General features: G+C 39.8%; 2 protein-coding genes across 6 annotated transcripts in view; one reads left to right on the forward strand and one right to left on the reverse strand.

Annotated features, from left to right (window-relative positions):
- Positions 1–8250, forward strand: part of tti1 (TELO2 interacting protein 1) — an 18689-nt gene extending 10439 nt beyond the window's left edge. For all 4 annotated transcript variants that reach the window (XM_061801060.1, XM_061801069.1, XM_061801079.1 and 1 more), the window contains 4 exons: positions 1046–1186; positions 1623–1827; positions 7312–7399; positions 7782–8250. In XM_061801060.1, coding sequence (XP_061657044.1) covers positions 1046–1186; positions 1623–1827; positions 7312–7399; positions 7782–7983 — 636 coding nt within the window. In that variant the 3' untranslated portion in view covers positions 7984–8250. The remainder of the gene's footprint in view (positions 1–1045; positions 1187–1622; positions 1828–7311; positions 7400–7781) is intronic.
- A 3067-nt stretch (positions 8251–11317) lies between these two features.
- LOC133490705 (V-set and transmembrane domain-containing protein 2-like protein) overlaps positions 11318–18379 on the reverse strand; it is a 48720-nt gene continuing 41658 nt past the window's right edge. Inside the window, exons 3-5 of one of the 2 annotated variants that reach the window (XM_061801127.1) lie at positions 17804–17848; positions 14462–14590; positions 11318–14392 (exon numbers count right to left, since the gene is read on the reverse strand). In XM_061801127.1, coding sequence (XP_061657111.1) covers positions 14168–14392; positions 14462–14590; positions 17804–17848 — 399 coding nt within the window. In that variant the 3' untranslated portion in view covers positions 11318–14167. Of the gene's footprint in view, positions 14591–17803; positions 17849–18379 lie in introns of both variants that reach the window. The other variant, XM_061801116.1, reaches the window with a different exon arrangement.

Genomic DNA, 18379 nt, shown 5'->3' on the forward strand with positions numbered 1-18379 from the left:
TACGTCACATCCTGCTTCTCGAAAAAAAAATCCCTCAAGAGGAATTTCATGCCGGGAGTTACAAAAAGCTGCATACGTCAAAATCATGTTTTGTGGTGAAAAAATGCATGGGTCCATTTGTTGTCCATTTGCTGTTGTTTTTTCATTAATAACATACTAAAAATCATGCATTTCATGACAGTGGCACTTTAAATGGCATTAAAATTTACTGCTACTGAGGATTTGACACTTGATGTGATGCATTTGGGAAGACTGAAAGACACAATCGTTTAAGGAGCAAAAAAAAAAATGACTTCATGTAAAATCCAGTGCAACCTTTCGTAGAAATATATTTTAGACACTGAATATTGCAAAATATTTGTAAAGATTTCCAGATGGTTGCAGACATGTATGTAAATTTAAAAGCATCTCTAGATCTTAAGATATTTTATAAAAGGTACAGATCACTGCCGTCAGGTCGTAACCTGTCAAAATGAGTTAAATTTTGTATTTTCTTTCCCCAAATCCATACTGTTGATCAGTCCCCATGTGCGTGGCAGTTTCATAAATTATTATCCAACCTAAGTGTTGAAAATGGCTTGCTCTCTTTGACAATGCAATATTGCTGGTTCAATAAAAGTTTTTTTTTGTGGGGGGTCTCCTGAAAAGTGATGCTTTTGGAGGTAGGAGGCTTGCATCCATTGGCAGCGATACATATATCCACTTTGATCTCTAAGTTGCATGTATAAATGTAAAAACTGATCCGTAACACTATTAAAATTGCATTTGTTTTTGTTCACAAATTTCAGATTAATTTTACTGTGCAACAAGATTTGGAACAAGATGTTAATCAATAAATGTGAATATTTTACAAAGCTACCTGTAGTTAATTGCACCAAATCAATGGGAAAATGTTGGGAATCGTGGTTATTATAGTTTGTTGGGCCGTGAATGTACTGGTCCGTCCCAAATTGGGGGTGAAAGTGGCCCACGCAGAGAAGACACACAGCTAAACTAACAACCTACATTATTTTACGTACAGCTTTACCGTGCTTTTCACTCCCAGGTGCTGGATGTGCTGGAGCTGTGCGTGAGCGTGCTGAGCGAGAAGGAAGACGAATTGTTACCCATGACCCACCGCTGTTGGCCTGCCCTCGTGCAGAGACTGACAGCTGACGACCCACTCGCCGTCCTCCGAGCTTTTAGGGTGGGTAAACGTTAATAAAGGTTTCTTTTTCATCAGAGATTACGTCATTTGGGATTTGTTCTCTTCCTAATCTGAACAACTCAGAGGACAACCAGCATTCAGGAATGCTTTGTGTTCAACTTTTTACACAATCATATTATGCAGAAAGTTTTTCTGGCAGAAATTAACTGGAGTGACATTTGACAGTAACCAGGCCAAACAATCCTGAGCCATACAAATAAAATTATTTATATGAACGGAGTCATTAGAATTTGAGAAAAATGTGTGAAGAAGCACTCCCTTTCAGTATGAAAATAAATGATAATTTTTGGGGAATCGGTGGCTTTACATATGAATAAAAACAAAATGCATTGTATTGTATTGTATTAATGTATATTGCCAGAGGTAACTTGAATCGTAATTTGAAACATCTGCTATACCTGTGTCTCTCTTCCAGGTTTTGTGCACTTTGAGTCGTACTTGTGGGGACTTTCTGAGGAGGAGGGTCTCCAAGGAAATTTTGCCGAAGCTGAGCTCCTCTCTGGTTCATCAGGCTCCCATCAGCACCAAAGCCGGACCCGTTTACACACACACACTGGCCTACAAACTGCAGCTGGCAGTACTGGAGGGACTAGGTTCACTGTGCCAGAGTTTAGACCTCGGTAAGTGAACCAAACCACACACACAGACCGACAGATCTGTGCTTTGAGGATGTTAGCTGCAGAATAGTCTTACATATTGTTGGGATCAGGCAGAATGCTCCAAAATAATCACTTTTGAGGAAAAACAAACCAGTGGATTTGTTAAGCCATTGTCATTGCGTTGAAAAGAGCAAGCAGTTTTCAACATGAAGTTTGGTCAATCATTTGTAAAATTGAGACTGACCTATATCAATCATTTGTGAAAAAATGTAAAAGGGACCAAATTGGAAAATAGGAGGTTTCTGCATGACAGTGAGGAGGTTATGTGTTGGACATACATGTATTGTACTGCATTTTTTTCTGAATATGTAGAGAGACATATAAGTGTATCACTGCAAAAACTAAAGTCTGAACAAGATGGAATATTGCAAATCACTGCAAAATATGCTTTTTCTTCTTCCGACAAGGTATCTTTTCTTAGCAGGCATTTTTTTTTTTTATCCCAGAGCATTTCTCGTGTGACAAGTCATTTTCCCCCCTTAAAAATGTTAACTATTACATCTTTTTAATTCAGATTTTATTACTGGTTTCGAGTAAGTTTAACTTAAAATGAAAAAAGTACCACCATTATATACAATATAGGTTAGGGTAAAATAAATTGACTTCTAAGACATTTTAAATTCATTACTTTTTGTATTTTTAAACCCATTGCTTTCCGTTATATAATCTGAATAATCGTAGTATTATACACATTCAAATGCGGCTAAACCAGCAGAGGGCAGACTTATACAACAGTGAGATATTTTTCCCTTGAACTCTATCCAGTAGTTATCTGGAATTTGCCTACTGCAGAACTATCCATCCATCCATTTTCTGTGCTGATTATCCTCACAAGGAACGCAAAAAGCCTTTCCCAGCTGTCATCGGGTAGAAGGCAAGGTACACCCTGAACTGGTTACCAGCCAATCACAGAGCACATGGAGACAGACAAGTCACACTCACAATCACACTTGGAGGCAATTTAGAATGTCCAATTAATGTGTGTTTTTGGAAAGTGACAGGAAACCGGAGTGGCTGGAGAAAACCCATGCAGGCATGGGAGAATATCCAAACTCCACAAAATGGGCCCGGGATTTGAACCCCGGTCCTCAGAACTGTCAGGCACAAATTAAAATAATATAAAACTAAAATTAAAATAATTTAATATTTTGCACAAAGCCTGCACGGTGGGTCAGCCGGTAAAGCGTTGGCCTCACAGTTCTGAAGTCCCGGGTTCAATCCCGGACCTGCCTGTGTGGAGTTTGCTTGTTCTCCCTGTGGCTGCGTGTGTTTCCTCCGGGCACTCCAGTTTCCTCCCACATTCCAAAAACATGCAACATTAATTGGACACTCTAAATTGGCCCTAGGTGTGATTGTGAATGCGGCTGTTTGTCTCAATGTGCCCTGCGATTGGCTGTCAACCAGTTCAGGGTGTACCTCGCCTCCTGCCCGTTGACACCTAGGATAGGCTCCAGCACACCCTGAAACCCTTGTGAGGATAAGCAGCAAAGAAAATGGATGGATGAATTTCTACAAACGGATCCAAAAGATGATGAATGGATGATGGATGCAATTTGCAACAACTGTTCCTTCTTCATATTACGTCATTTACCACCGCTGTTTCCTGCCTCAAAGTCAGTTTTGTACCACTACAGTGAGAGCTGCTCCAAAGTCAATCAGCATTTTCATTTTTCAGGAAGAGTCCCGCAGGGGAAGGTTTTATGGTTGAGTTCTCACAGGAAGTATGTACAGTACTTGTTATTTTTTGCCATACTTATTAAATCCTTATTATAAACTATTAAAATGTTAATCCAAAAAGCCTTGAAGGTTCAGGAATGCTAGTATTTTTTAATGGTGTCTAATTCCATTGCTCAGAGCTCAGAGTAAGAACTGTTTTGTTTCATTTTCTAAAAAGATAAAAAAATAAAAATAAAAACTTTTGATTCTGCTTAATGCTAGCTAATTATGGTAACGCTTTTAGATAATCTTAATTTTTGCTCACACTGCCGCTTTCATTTCCTTAGACACGGTAGTCCTGCGCTCAGCCAACCGAATTCTGGCCGTTGCCTAACAATGACAGATTTTCGCTCAGGTAGCTGGCAAGTCATAGGGCAAGAAACTTGGAGAGAGAGTGAGATTATGTTAATGAGCTGCACTGTGGATGTTATAACAAAACTCACTTTCACATGATTTTCTGCTCTTTTTATACCACCCAAAGATGCCACAAGATGGCAGAAAAGCCCCGGCTTCATAGGAAAGTTGTAATTGATGTCAAGGAAGTCTGGATGAAAGGATACATCTTGACTGAAGGCTAAATCCTCTTTATACTTTGGGGCTCGTGCGCCCGACAACGCCCTCATTGGATCACATGACCGACGCATTGGCTCAGCGCAGCCCCACTGCGTAACTTGACATGCACAAAAAAAGTTGCTGCGTGTAGAATGCCGAGGAGATCGTCTCTCGTGATCGGTCCGTTTTAGTCGCATGCTGTGATGACGTACTCACCATTCCGCCCAGTTACATACTATCTCCACCACCGCCTTCATGATCAATTTTGCGGATTAATTAAATGTATCATCTGCTCCTCTAGGTTCATTTGTTCAAGTAGACACTATGACATGGTCACCATTGTTGTTGCTTTGTTCCTTGTTTCGACTACGCACAGGAGAGCTGCTGTGACGTCAACGTGTTTGCCGCACTTGTGTGTATAAAAAGGCCTCAAGAGCTTTTTATGGGTTGTTAGTGGAAATTACTGAGTCTTCGGCACATGCACTTTCAGTGCATTTTTTCTAAATATAATCATCGGTAAATTTTTAATGGTAATGTTGTAAGATATGAGTAAGTTTAAAAAATATATTTAACATTATTTGTCATCTGTATTTATTGTTTAGACCAGTGACTCTCAATGTGTGGGTATGTGGTCTCCTTATAGTGGTATATGAAACAATCACTGAATTAAATCTTCAAACGGTGTAGTTTAACAGTGGCTTAAAAGTTGATTTTTTTTTTTTCTTTAATCTAATACAGTTAGGTACAGTTCAGTTGTATCTGACTTCTAAATGCATTATGTTTGCATTTAAGATTTTAGAACTCTTTGTCATCAAAAACCTTATTAAGTACAATTTTTATTTTTATGAGAATCATTATCTAAATGAATTTTTGGCCTGTTTTTATTTGCAGCGTCAATGTGCAAACTAGGCATAATGTCGCAGTGGCTGGCAATAGACTAAATATACTTATTAGGAATAAAACCACTTCAGCCTTCTGTGCAACTATTTTAATGTTGGTCATGATGGTGGTACTTTTACTCTGTATTTCTTTGCTTGGTATAAAAACTTTAAGAACCATTGGTTTCGAATATATGTATAATGCTGTCAGGTACTTGCATTTTTTCCACTGGAGGGAATATATGGGGTTTACTGTCTTGGATTTTTTTTTTTTCTTCCAATAAACACAAGGCTAACATGACCAAGCAACAGAGGAGAAACCGTGTGTAGCCCAATGCCGCCTCACTCATGTGAATACCGATTTGGCTCCGGCTCGCCTCTGGGATGCCTGCAGCAAGCCAATTAGCGAGTCTCAGTCCCAGAGCGAGGGGCGGACACGGACCGACGCAGGCAAATACAATATTACGCCTCCTCGGTTGTCGGCCTCTGCTTCAATTCCACCTTTTCTTCATTTATAGAACTACTAAGAGCAACTTGAGTATTTGTGACTCCTCATACTGCATTCCAAGCAGCCCGATTCCACAAAGAAGGTGGTCATGAGTGCAGCAGCAGCAGATAGAACGGAAGAAAAGGGATAGAAGTGGTAGCTGAGTAATCCCATTGAACTCGGAAATGTGGACCACTCCTTTTATTTTCGACACGCCGCCAGTGTGGGTCGGCCTGGAGAGGGAAATTGACATGTTTTGAAATGAGGCTTGAAAGGAAGCCCATTTTGCACCTAAGGGAATGGCTAAGTGTCTGTCGGGGATGGAGGGGAGCTGGGGTGTTGGGGGGGGGGGGGTTATTGGAATGAAGAAAGTGAGATGAAAGAGTCAAAGCAAGGCAACGTGGGAGGGGGAAAAAAGTGGGCATTTGCCAGGCTGTGAAAGTCCGGTAGGGGTGAGGCAAGGTGCTTTTGTGGACTTGAAATTGCCGCAGGAAAGAGAGCGAGATCCTTCAAAGTAGAAAACGGAAGGAGATGAAAGCTCAGGAAGCACAAGAATCCTGCTGTGAGTTCTGCTCCCTTGGCCAAGCAGGGCAAGGGTTTCAAATGCCAAGTCTCAAAAATTCTCTTCTTATTCAAATCATTAACACTCTTAGAGTTATGAGAATAAGGATCTCATTGTAATTTATATATATATATACATATATATATATATATATTTTTTTTTTTTTTCCACACAGCCTAATATTGACAAGCTGGAGGGGTGTCGGACTTATTTTTGTCGTAGGCCATATTGTAGAAACTATATAGCAGTATTCATCCAATCATATTTCATTTCCACTTTCTGTAAAAGGGGGTTTCCAAAAAAAAAATACTTACACTATCAACACATTATTTACTATACAGTGGTGACGCGACTTACGAAATTAATCCATTCCGGAAGTCGTTTTGTAACGTGAAACTTTCGTAAGTAGAAACGCATTTTACATATAGCCTAATCTGTTCCAAGCCCCCCAATCCTCTCGCCGCCAAAAATAAGTATTCAATGTGTACATAGTGTAAAGAACAATAAAAAATGATGTTCATTTACCTTTGGCTTTGATTGCGTGGCAAGAAAAAAAGGCGTTGTAGCATCATCAGAGGTAGAGGCCCGCATTTAACTTAATTCCACTAAAATTAATAAATTCCTTAAACTAAAAAATTCAAAATGAACATTAACTTTAAATGTTTCCTAAAGTACCAATCCAAGGATGTTTACCTTTGAGGGCTTCTAATAATCATGCGGAAATGTGCAAGGTAAACGTCATGCAAGTGAACGATTGCCCGACTAGTTAACACATTTTCCGGCTGATTCTTTTGGATAATTTCGGAAATATCATGGAACTTCGTCAACACGTGTTTTATTCTGGCTGACGGAATATAGCTAGCTAATGGCTAAGCCACAAACTGCTGCTTTTCCAGGGAGGCTTTTCGTAACCGAAATCTTTTGTTCGTAGAGACTTTCGTAAGTCGAGGTACCACTGTATATGACAATTTTAAATTGAGGTACAAATTTCAGCCACAATTATGGACACATGATTTACTCTTGCGGGCCACATAAAAGGATGTGGCAGGCCTAAACTGGCCCCCAGGCCTTGAGTTTGACACCAGTGATAGGTGAGTCACTTGATAAAGCCTCCAAGTGCCAATTTCCTTACCAATGTAACTTCCTCTTTCCCTTTGTTTTTTCCCACAATTACGGTATGTCATCATTTCGGACAGTTTTTCTTTATTTACAGTATGTCCTGTTTTGTTTGCTAATCTTTGTTTTTCCAGCTGAAGCGGACTTAGATGTTGTTTGTGAAGCTTGCTTGCCTTATCTGAGCTGCAAACAACCCATCAGACTGCAACAGGCCTGCTTGAGGTAAAACCAAATGTCACCAAATTCAAACTAAGATTATGTCATCTTTGTTCGCCAATGTCAAATCATTATTTAGCACAATACAGAGGTCTAAAGTACATCATGTAGTTCATCATAAAATCCTTATACGGGCAGTGTTTTAAGTGACGAATAAAATTTGAATTCCAGTCCACTGTCTGATATTATGAATATAGCACAAAAGTTTTTTTCTTTTCTTGCATAGTGTAATCCACCAACCTCTTTGTGATTACAAATGCCTGTATTGTTACTGATGGATCTCATGATGTCAATCAGATGTGTTGAAAAGAATCCAATTACTTTTCCATTTCAAAATTGTTTGCACAACGCTGCCAAAATTGAGTTCCTTGTCATTTTTGTCCTCCAGTGTTTTCCATCACTTGATCCAGGTGGACCCCGATTCCTTCTGGTTGACGTTAAACGAGTTATACTGTCCGTCCTCCTTCATCCCACCACACCCCGACCTGCAGCCCATGCGGCTCAGCGGGATGGGACGCCCCAGAGATGAGTACTCAGACAACGTGCTCACGCTGCTGAGGGAGGAATTTGGCCAATCAGGTGATGAGTAGAGATGCTCATGGATTGGGACAAAATGCACAGTGATGGACATTTAGGATTATCGTAGCGTCACTTGTACAGATTTCTTTCTCAAAACCTCTTATTTTATATAACTTTCCAGGTAACCTTATGATATTATGAATATGGGTTTTTTTTTTCTTACATACTGAAATCCACCTTCCTCATTATGATTGCAGGTACCTGTACTTGGGTACTTCAATATCATGTTTTTCCGATTTGTTAACTTTGAGCACTACCCATGCAGAATAAATGTTTGTTGTCAGAAACATTTTTGATGTAGTTTTGAGATTCTTAGGTGTCTGTCTATTATCACTTGATGAAATAGATGGAATAGATACTGTTTGTGTGAACATCCCATCCATCCATTTTCTGAGCCCTTAATCCCCAAACTCTACACAGGCAGGGCCAGGATTTGAACCCCGGTCCTCAGAACTGTGAGTACTGTAACGCTCTGCAGCTGAATTAACACAGATTTGAATTATTGCACTGTGGTGCCCAAACAAACCATCTGAAATCTAATCGATACCTTTTACATATTCAGTAGGGCTCTCAAATGGTGCTTTTAAGCACAATAAAGACAAAATTACGCACGCTATCAAAGAAACTGAACAATGCGTCAGGAGTCTTTGAAAGGCCGGCCTCCTGTGTGATTCACGGGCAGTCGACATATTGCCCATCACAGCTGTGTTTGCTCTTTCGCTATTCGTGTGTTCCAATGGACGAGGCCTCTCCATTATCCCATCACCTTTCCGGTTGGGGGGGAGCAACAGGCCTCCCACCTCGTTGCACCGCAGTGAATGTACGAGGCCTCCGGTTGTGAGTAAACGAGGACGGCACCTTTTGTATTTAGGTGGCCTGACTTAATGTTAGCAAATGTGGAGCGGTGCCTCTTTATCTCATTGTGTACCGCAGCTCTTATCCCACGGCCGGCGGTGACAGCGGCGCCATTAGTCATCAGTGGCAACACAGTTGGCACGCAAACACCTGCGAAATCTGCCTTGAGACACATATTTTCATGCAAAACTAGTCAAATCTTGAGGGGAAAAAGCTGGGAGAATTCTGCCTCATCTCTACAAAAACACCACAGTTCTTGCGCCGCAGGTTTTTATTACAGAAAAATAATGCTGTATTGTAAAATATAAATATAGAAACATGAGAAAAGTACAAAACTAAATTTAAAGAAATAAACTGGTTATAACTATAATCAAAGGGAGTGTACTGTATGCAGTTTTGAAACCGTTTCAACAATTTGAATTGAGTATTACCGAAGTCCCTGCCTCCACAGCCCCTCACGTCTCTCCCCAAAGAAACGCCCACAACTCACTAAAACTCCATGAACAGCACGTCTGGTCCCCTCCAGAATGAAACTCAGTCAGCCACAAGCATGCAACCTCACATGCAATTTTATCCATGTGATTATGTATTTTGGGGAATGTGGAATCAATTGAAAATATGAGATAGGTAATCAATTTACCTGACGACTTATTGAGAACGGTGGCATGACATATGTGATGGCTTTATAAACCCAGCCATATTAACTACTCAGCTTCGACATGAGTTTTTCAAGTGAGAGAGAGATAGAGACGGCTTTACATTTCCTTTTGAAATTTAGATACTAACTGGAGTTAAATAGTAGGACCAAGAAATTTGAATTGTCTCCATTTGCAAGAGGGTGCTTGTGCGTGGTTGGCATGTGCAAATGATTGACAGATTATTCGGTCATGCTTTGTATCTCTTGACTCCTCTGCTCTTTGACTAGTTCATTTGAGGTCCATTTTACCATTTTGCATGCGACCAGAGGGTGTAAAAATCATTTACAATATTCTGCTGTCAGGACATACAGTTTTGAGAAATGAAAAACGGACTTTCGACTCCAGGCCTGATTGACACTTATGAATAATTCTGTGAGAATGATTGACAGCTCCCTTTTGACAAATCAGTGATTGTAATTTTCTGGACACCGCCCATTCTATCCAGATCCGGGATCTTGTACCCACACACAAAAAGAGGGCGTGCTTACTTTATTCGGAAATACGGTGCTTCGATGTGGCTTGGGAACGTGTAAAGGAGATGACCGCTATCCAGAAATATTACTGGGAGCGTATCTGGTGCGCTTTCCCACCCAAAGTGTAATTTAGATGAATGCAAATGGTGGATTAAGGCTTGTCGCTGACCTCACGACCAGATGAACGTATCGAAGATAAATCAGCACAAAGCCGTCTGTTCCAAGGGAAGTTACTCAATTAGTTGGTGTAACAGCTATAAAGTAGGATGATGAACAACTCCTGGAATGTGACAAGGGGTTGGCACTACAAATTGACAAAGACCATCCCATTATTTTCACTATTAGTCATTATTTATTTCATTATTTTGACCTGTAGTTCATATCTGTCTGACAAAGAATCTGTTTTTGTTTCCTCCTTTCTGTTCGTCAAGCTACAACTACTTCACTCATCCACACTGGTTTGATTTTGGACCCTCTGGTTTTATTCCACTGTTGTGGCAGAGACGTGCAGCTTTGCTCACACGGCATGTGAGAAAAGTTATGGCGTTTGAGCCCTTGTAGAGTTTTAATCAAACCAATAATATGGGAGCACACCAACCAGCCAACACATTGCAGAAACTTTAACTGGTGTTCCCGTTTGGGAAACCTTGGCATTAATAATATATCCCTGTTGAAAGTAATTCAGGCCTTTTTGCACACTCATTGTCCATATTTCTGATACCATGGGCTGAAAGGAAACAGAAATACTATCGGGAATTTGCTCTAATGAATCGCTCATAACATGCTTCGGCCGCACTGCGCCCACCATTTTGATCGGTAGTTTGGGGTGTATTTTAGTAGGCGTGGCTTAGGCGCCCTGCGCAGATACATCCATTACAACCTGGTCCTTGTGAATGTGTTCATTATGTATTTGACAATTTTTCACTTCATTTAAGCGGCGGCCTATTGGAGGCTAATAATAATTATGATTATTATTGGTCACATTCACTAATACATGGAAGTACTGTGGCGCAGTGGTTAGCAGAGTTCAAATCTCTGCTATACAATGGCTCAGTCTCACAAGATCAGAACATATGATACCAATTTATTTTTCAAATAAACATTACTAATTTCTTTCTCGGGGTATTTGAATGAAAGCATGTTCCACATACAGTGAAGAAAATAAGTATTTGAACACCCTGCTATATTGCAAGTTCTCCCACTTAGTAATCATGCAGGCGTTTGAAATTTGTCCATTTACATGTCCACTGTGAAAGAGATAATCTAAAAAGAAAAATCCAGAAATCACAATGTATGATTTTTTTTAAGGATTTATTTGTGTCACACAGCTGCAATTAAGTATTTGAACACCTGTCTCTCAGATGGAATTCTTACCCTCAAAGACCTGTTAGTCTGCCTTTAAAGGCCAAGTGTCATCCCCATAAACTCAACGCTGTAATGTACTGCACAACCGCGACCCACGAGAGGAGAAGCGGAACGGAAGATGAATGTTACACATGTAAAAAAAATGCATAATTTGTCACCAATAGTCATGTAAATTCCAGAAATTCTAAATGAGTAGTTGGGCTTGGAAGAAATTTAAAGTGATCATGTTGCTTGTGTCACTAAACTGATGATATATTTATGAGTCCAAATGTTGGCACATATGCAGTACAATTTGGGAATTTCTAACTCACTGCAGCTGTTCTTTATTGTGTTTTGTATAATATCAGCTAACATTCAGGCAACAATGACACAATGATCAATGTTAGTATGCTATTTATTTTTCTTTGATAAAGGCAAACACTTAAGCATGAGATCAAACTATGCATGAAGAAATTTACACAATTCCTCTTATTTCCTTGACTCCCCTTCAACTCATAGAAACTGCTGAAAAGAATCGTGATTACTTTTCTTCAGGGAGTGGTGTTGTTTCTTTTGAGGACAAGCAGACCTTTCCAGAAAGTCTTCGAGATGCCCTTGTATCCATATCATGGCAAATATTCACTTTGTTTCCTTTGGAGCAAAATAGCGCTTGGGTTCTACTTGAGCATGTAATCAACAAGATCATTATTAGTGGTTAAAAAAAAAAAAAGATTGGCAGCGGTGAAATGGGGCCTCTTAAGCCTTTACCAACATCCCAAGACTGACCCGAGGCTCACCGGTCATGATTGGAAGATTTGGTAAATACCAAGATAGGTTTTTGAAAGTGTCATTCATCAGTCTGTACAGCACTTTTGGAAATTTTGTAAATAAGAAAAACAAATACATAGAAACAGCAGATAAAATACAACAACATACAATTTTTAATGGAGGAGGGGAGATGTGAATGCGCCATCTTTTAATATATTTCGTTAAAAAGGCTTTTAAGAAAATGACGGAACATGCATTCACTTCATGTCATATTATACAGTGTTCTATACAAATTAGAATAGAGGCGTACAGTTGAAAGGATTGAGGCTTTCTTAATGGCAGATGAACAGTTATTTTTATTCGCAGTAAAATACAAGGCTGAATATACCAAGATGGTATTTCTTCTCAGAAAGTGTCCTCACCAAAAAGCACATTCATAGTTTTTATGTATACATTTAGTGGAATACTTGATTTTTTGTTTCAACAGTGATTTGAATGTAAACTGCTCAGTTTCACTCATGACAACCACTGAATAAAGGTATTAAACTTTTTACTTAAGAATGTTACTAAAGACTGACAAAATGTAAACAAATACCTCCGTGTTTTCCTTCTCCGTTGCTTGGTTCATTTGTTAGCAGGATTATCCAAGCTTTGTCAAGGGGTGGCATATCCTTCCAGGTTTGCACGTTTTTAGCCGTCATTGTGTGAATAGATTCGTCGCCCCCCAACCCCCGGATCAAAATAGCATCCAATCTGTTTATGCTCCCCTCCCATTGGCAGATAATCAATTCATATCCTCTTTTCATCCACATTTACAGAAATAGTGGCCCAATTCCAATCTAAGGAGAAGCAATGATGCGTTTGCGTATGTAATGTGCCACTTGGGAGGAAAAATGCTCGCTTGACCCATGAACTTTGTAGTACAGGTCCAGGAAAAACAAATCTCATTGAGATGATGTGAGAGGTTATTTTATAAATGGCCATTTCTGTATAATGATTAGTGAGTTAAAGCACAGATCATGCAAAAATTACAAAATTTCACAAAACCAACACAGGGTGTCAAACATATTGCCTGTGGGCCAAAACTGAGCCACTCGGGGGTGCAATCTAGCCCACAGCATGAATTTGAGTGTGGAAAAAATACCATTGTGGTGGCCGGGACTAAGGATAATTTGGGACATGGTATGCTCATGTTGAAAATGGAATGGCAATAATTCTTAGTTTTATAAATGTATTTAATTTTAAAGTGCAATACTCTATTTTTCAGTTCCAAACATCTGTAACTTCAATTTTTCTGCCCTTAAATACAAGTTATGATGATCAGTTCTGCTACACACATGGAGATGACATACGGGAGATAAATCCTCAAGAAATCTGAGTTTTTTTTTTTTTTTTTTAATGAAACAAGGATTTCTTTTTAAAACATGCCACTTGATGTAAACATTTTCCAAATTAATGTTTTGTTTTGTTTTGTTTTCCAACAAAAGGAGAAAGTTATTGTTGATTGTTTTTTTTTTTTTTTGAGTATGGTGTGATTTTAGTGGTTCAGCCCCCCTGACATGAAATTAGACTCTATGTGGCAGCTGAACTACGGTGAGTTTGACACCCTTGCACGAAATGATGCAAAAAGAGCAGCGCACCGCATAATCAAAATTGCACCATCCAAACATTTAGAATGTTTTAAATAATTCTTCACAAACCATGAAGCCTGCTAAGTTACAAATGGGTTTTCACTATGGATCAAATTTGGCCTCTACTGAGTCCTGGTCCGCTTAATTTTTTTTTTGTTCTTGCACAAAAAATTGTGAGCGCAGCTTCGTGCCCCTTTAAATTGGTCATTTTAGAAAAAGTAGATACATCAGCTTCTCTTGCGAATACAGTGAAGTCATCTGTGACTGACAAAAATAAAACACCTTTCAAAAGGAAAGCCACACATTCCAATCATAGGGCTCTCAATAAGCTGTTTATTTATATTTATATGAGATTGTGGGTTTGGCACTGTGTGGGAAGTGTAGCTTCTATGCACATAATTTGCAATTTTTTTCGATGTAATCAGATTACAGCGCACAGCTGGGCTCGTCGGAGCAGTCATTGTTGCTATGGTTACTGTCCACATCCCGCTTTCTCAGCTCTCTGCCTGCTTGGCGCTGATCGTTACTGGCGGGGTGGCTGTGCTGCGTGGCGGAGGAAGGTCGCCTACTGTGCTCCCGGGCGTGCCCTTCGTCTTGGGGGAGGCCATGAGCGCGCTCGAACCCCGAATCGGCCTTAGTGTCATCCAACACCTGAAAGTTGTCATACCGGTTACCGGGGATGACGTCGCTCTCGGCTACTACCTGTAGGTAGGCGCGCACGCGGTGGTGGCGCGCCCCTTCTTCATCACTGAAGTCGATGACTCGGCATTCATACGTTCCCTCGTCAGAGGACTTGACGCGGGAGAGGCGGAGCTTGTGGGAGATGTTACTTCCCACAACCTTCACGACCTGGTAAAAATTGAGAACAAGATAGCAAAAACATGGAGGGCTGATCAATGTCATACTTCAGGCGCAAAGTATTTACATTGCTGAAAAGCAAAAATAAATATGAACAAAGGAACCCAGCCAGCCTACTAGGTGTTTGGCACCCACAGATTCATCTTTTTTTTTCTTCCAATTATTATTATTTTTCAGGGGGGTGCAGAACCAACCCTGAATAGGTAGTTTATCCTTGCTTATTTGAGAATTTTGGTGGGGTGGGTTTCCCCACTGCAATTTTAATGGGCATCAATTATGGACAGCTAGCATGTATATTTTTATTTCACACACTTGGTCAAATAAAGCTGATTCTGATTATGAAATCGGGGGGGGGGGGGGTCCACTGGATTGTAAATTCGACACACCACAGGTGAGAGGTTTGTTAAAAGCAGTGCCAATTTTGAATGATTAAAAATAAATGTCAAGTATCTAAAATGAGGCTTAAATATCCTGAAAAATCAAGCTTCTCCCCGACAGTGGTCAAGACCACTGGATGCATCGAAAACCAGCCAGCAATCAAATACTTTGATGGAAAAATGGAAGCCAGTTTGTCTAGCATCTTTTCTATGCCTACAAATAACTGAAATATTGTGCTATTTACTGTACAAACTGCTTACTGGCTAGAATTTATCCCACCGTGACAACAAAGCTCTCTGAATCATTCACACCAGCCTGAAACCGCTGTCTTTCACATCAGATTTGTAAATGCAGTTGCATTTTTTTAAGAACGCTTTTCCGCCTTCTGTTTGTGACGACAATAAGGCATTCTAACCAGAAGCCCCGTCCACTGGTTCACAATTTGGCTGACTGTCCAAAGGGAATCTGTTTTGTTGCAGCATAGCTATAGTCAAATTCACGTTACAATTGCACTGCATAACCACTGATGCCACCGAAGGTGCTGAAGTTCGTATCGAGCGTGTTGGGGTCGATGTGTCGCATACTGAAGTTCACCATCAGGCACTGCTTTAGGTAAGCCACCAAAAATTAGGAAAAATCTAAAGTTTAACCCTATACCTCAGAAATTCAATACTATATAATTCTCAGTCTTTGGAGTTTTAGAGTAATTATCCTCAAACATGTACAACATGTTTACACACAAATCCCTAAATTCTAGTTACAGGAACTTTAACTACAATGATGATTAAATCAGATGTAGTTCAAATGTTAAGTCACCGCATGTCACACTCTCACCACCAAACATTCGACACACACATTGAGAAAGCCGTGTGTGTGCGTGGATGTGTGTCATTTCCCTTGAGCTAAATGGTACGATCCTCTCATTACAAGCCCGAATGTAGTTAATATTCCTGGATTATATTTTACACAAGCACAGTCTTCCTGCTCAACTTGAAGTGGAATGCACAACAGCCTTCTGACCATGAACGGGACGTAATGAGGTCTGAGACAAGTCCTGCATCAAAAACGCTTCTGAATGTATTAATGTAACAATAAGTTTCCAAGTACATAGAAATGCACTGCACCATACTAAGAGTAGTCTATTTTTTTTTAACGCTTTCATTAAATAAGGACACATGCTGCCCATAAAACTACATTTTGCAGTAATTTCAAATCAGTTGGCATAATTATGGAGTGGTTATAACATCTGCCTCACACTCAAGTGGTTCTTCGTTCGAGTCTCAGCTCAGACTTTCCTGTGTGGAATCTGCAGGATGGTCCCATCCGCTGGGTTTTACAGAATCCTCCCAGTTTCAAAACCATGCATGTTATGTTACTACAGGTTCACTGAAGAATTTTCCATAAGTGTCATGCACGTGGAAATGAATAATGCATGTATATTTTTGAGTAAATTGACATGAGGTCATCATTATTTCAGTATCCTCTTACGACTTACATTTTGATTTAGTGGTGTGCCAGGAGATATTTTTTCTCATGAAATATAAAGTAGTATGTTCTAAATATGTGCACTGTACTACTACCTGTTGACCTGTTGATAAAGCGACAGGTCAAGCTGAGTTGTTTCTGTCATCATCACAATTAACATGAGCATGGCTATCCACTAAAGGTAAAGAAAAAGCAAAAACACACATCCTTGCTTATTGAACTGATGGATAGCACAAGGGCAACAATCTGAGGTTACACGTGGAATATGGTTTGTATCTGGTTGTTTTGAATACCTGGATGGATTAATAATTAGAACAGATGAATTCAATTTCAAAGAAAAGAAAGAACTATGGGAAAACTGAAATGCACTGCAAGGTTGTGTTCCACCTCTTGTGACGTTTTCAAACACCGTGATGTTGTGGTTAGCAGCACGCGTGCAACACAAGGGAACCCCCCCCCCACCTCCTCTTTTCTTTGTTCATGTACACCAAGATTACAGAGTGAACGCAGGCATGCATGTATAGATTATGTAAAGCTGTCGCACGGTTCATTATCCACCAGGCAACATCTCTGACTGCGGCTGTGCTTTTATGGATGTGAGAGGCTGAACTCATAACGATTCTCCAGCTGTAGAGCGTTTAGGCTCGCTGCTCTTTGGGCCCGTGTTCCTCACACGCATGCATTAATTCATGGCTATGAAAAAATGTGGAAGCCTTTTTTCACAACAATACAAAGCGAGATCGAGAGGCAATTTTTTTGTATTAGTGGATGTATGGATACAAGGTATTTGGAAATCTTAAGAAATACATATATATTACTCATCTTTCAATGGAATCTGAGGGAATGTCGTTTTTGAAGTCATCCTTCGAACAGTATATTCTACTATATTACTGAGTTAAAATGACTTCCATGAAAAAGGTTATTGGAGCTAGCTAGTGGAGGCTTTTGGAAAGTTGCTGCGGACAATTAGTTGAAAAGAAAGAACGCATTTGTATCCGATATTAGTGGTATATGCCAAGTAACCATGGAAACCAGAAGGAACCCAAGAACACGTATGATTAGCTTCCCAATCAGTCTTCTGACAGCCATTTGTGAGAACCAGCATTGCCGTTAAGTGGCCGTAGAGACCGTTGAGGACGAAGGCAACTTGTTGATGCGATGATTGCATAATGGGCGGGGGGAGAAAAACAAATATTCAGCCTATGTGTCAAGTGGGATAAGCAACACCGGCAAATTAGCCAGAAGAAGAAATGGAAATGTAATCAGAATGGGGATGCTGCCTCATGTAATCAACTAAGATTCTTAACAGCGGATTTCAGAGCAGAGGGGCTGTTAACTCACGCTTATCTTTGTAGCATCCTTTGGCAGCTCCTCCTCCGGAGATACCTACATAAAAAAAGAATAGTGAGGATTACATCTCAATTAGCAAGACGACAAAAATGTAAATTCCTTCAGAAAATGGGGAATAAAAAACAAGGGATTAAAAACCAGCTCGTACATATTAGCATTACTGTAGTGTAGCAACTCCAACTGTATAATGCAAGTATGACCTCGAATTAGGCTGTTACAACCGTGGGAGCTGTATTTTCCTGTAGCTGCAAAATTACAACTCTTTTACAAGAGTTAAGCGCCATAAAGAAAATGAATTGTTCAAAAATAACATTTGGAAGCGTCGCATTTCTAAACATAACTATACATTCCCAGATGTTTAAAATACCTTTCAGAGCACCTTATTGAGAAAATGAGGATGAAGATGACAACTGTGTACAGTATTTAATTTAAAAAAATGAATCTTGTCCAAATAAATATCACAATTTAACAACTACAGCTATAAAATGTTCACTCATTGATCATGAACAAATATGTTCTGTGTGGAGACTCTGGATGGTACACAGACACACCAAATACAAATTTGAT

This window comes from Syngnathoides biaculeatus, chromosome 2 (genome assembly GCF_019802595.1).
Source record: "Syngnathoides biaculeatus isolate LvHL_M chromosome 2, ASM1980259v1, whole genome shotgun sequence".
Lineage (NCBI taxonomy): Eukaryota > Metazoa > Chordata > Actinopteri > Syngnathiformes > Syngnathidae > Syngnathoides > Syngnathoides biaculeatus.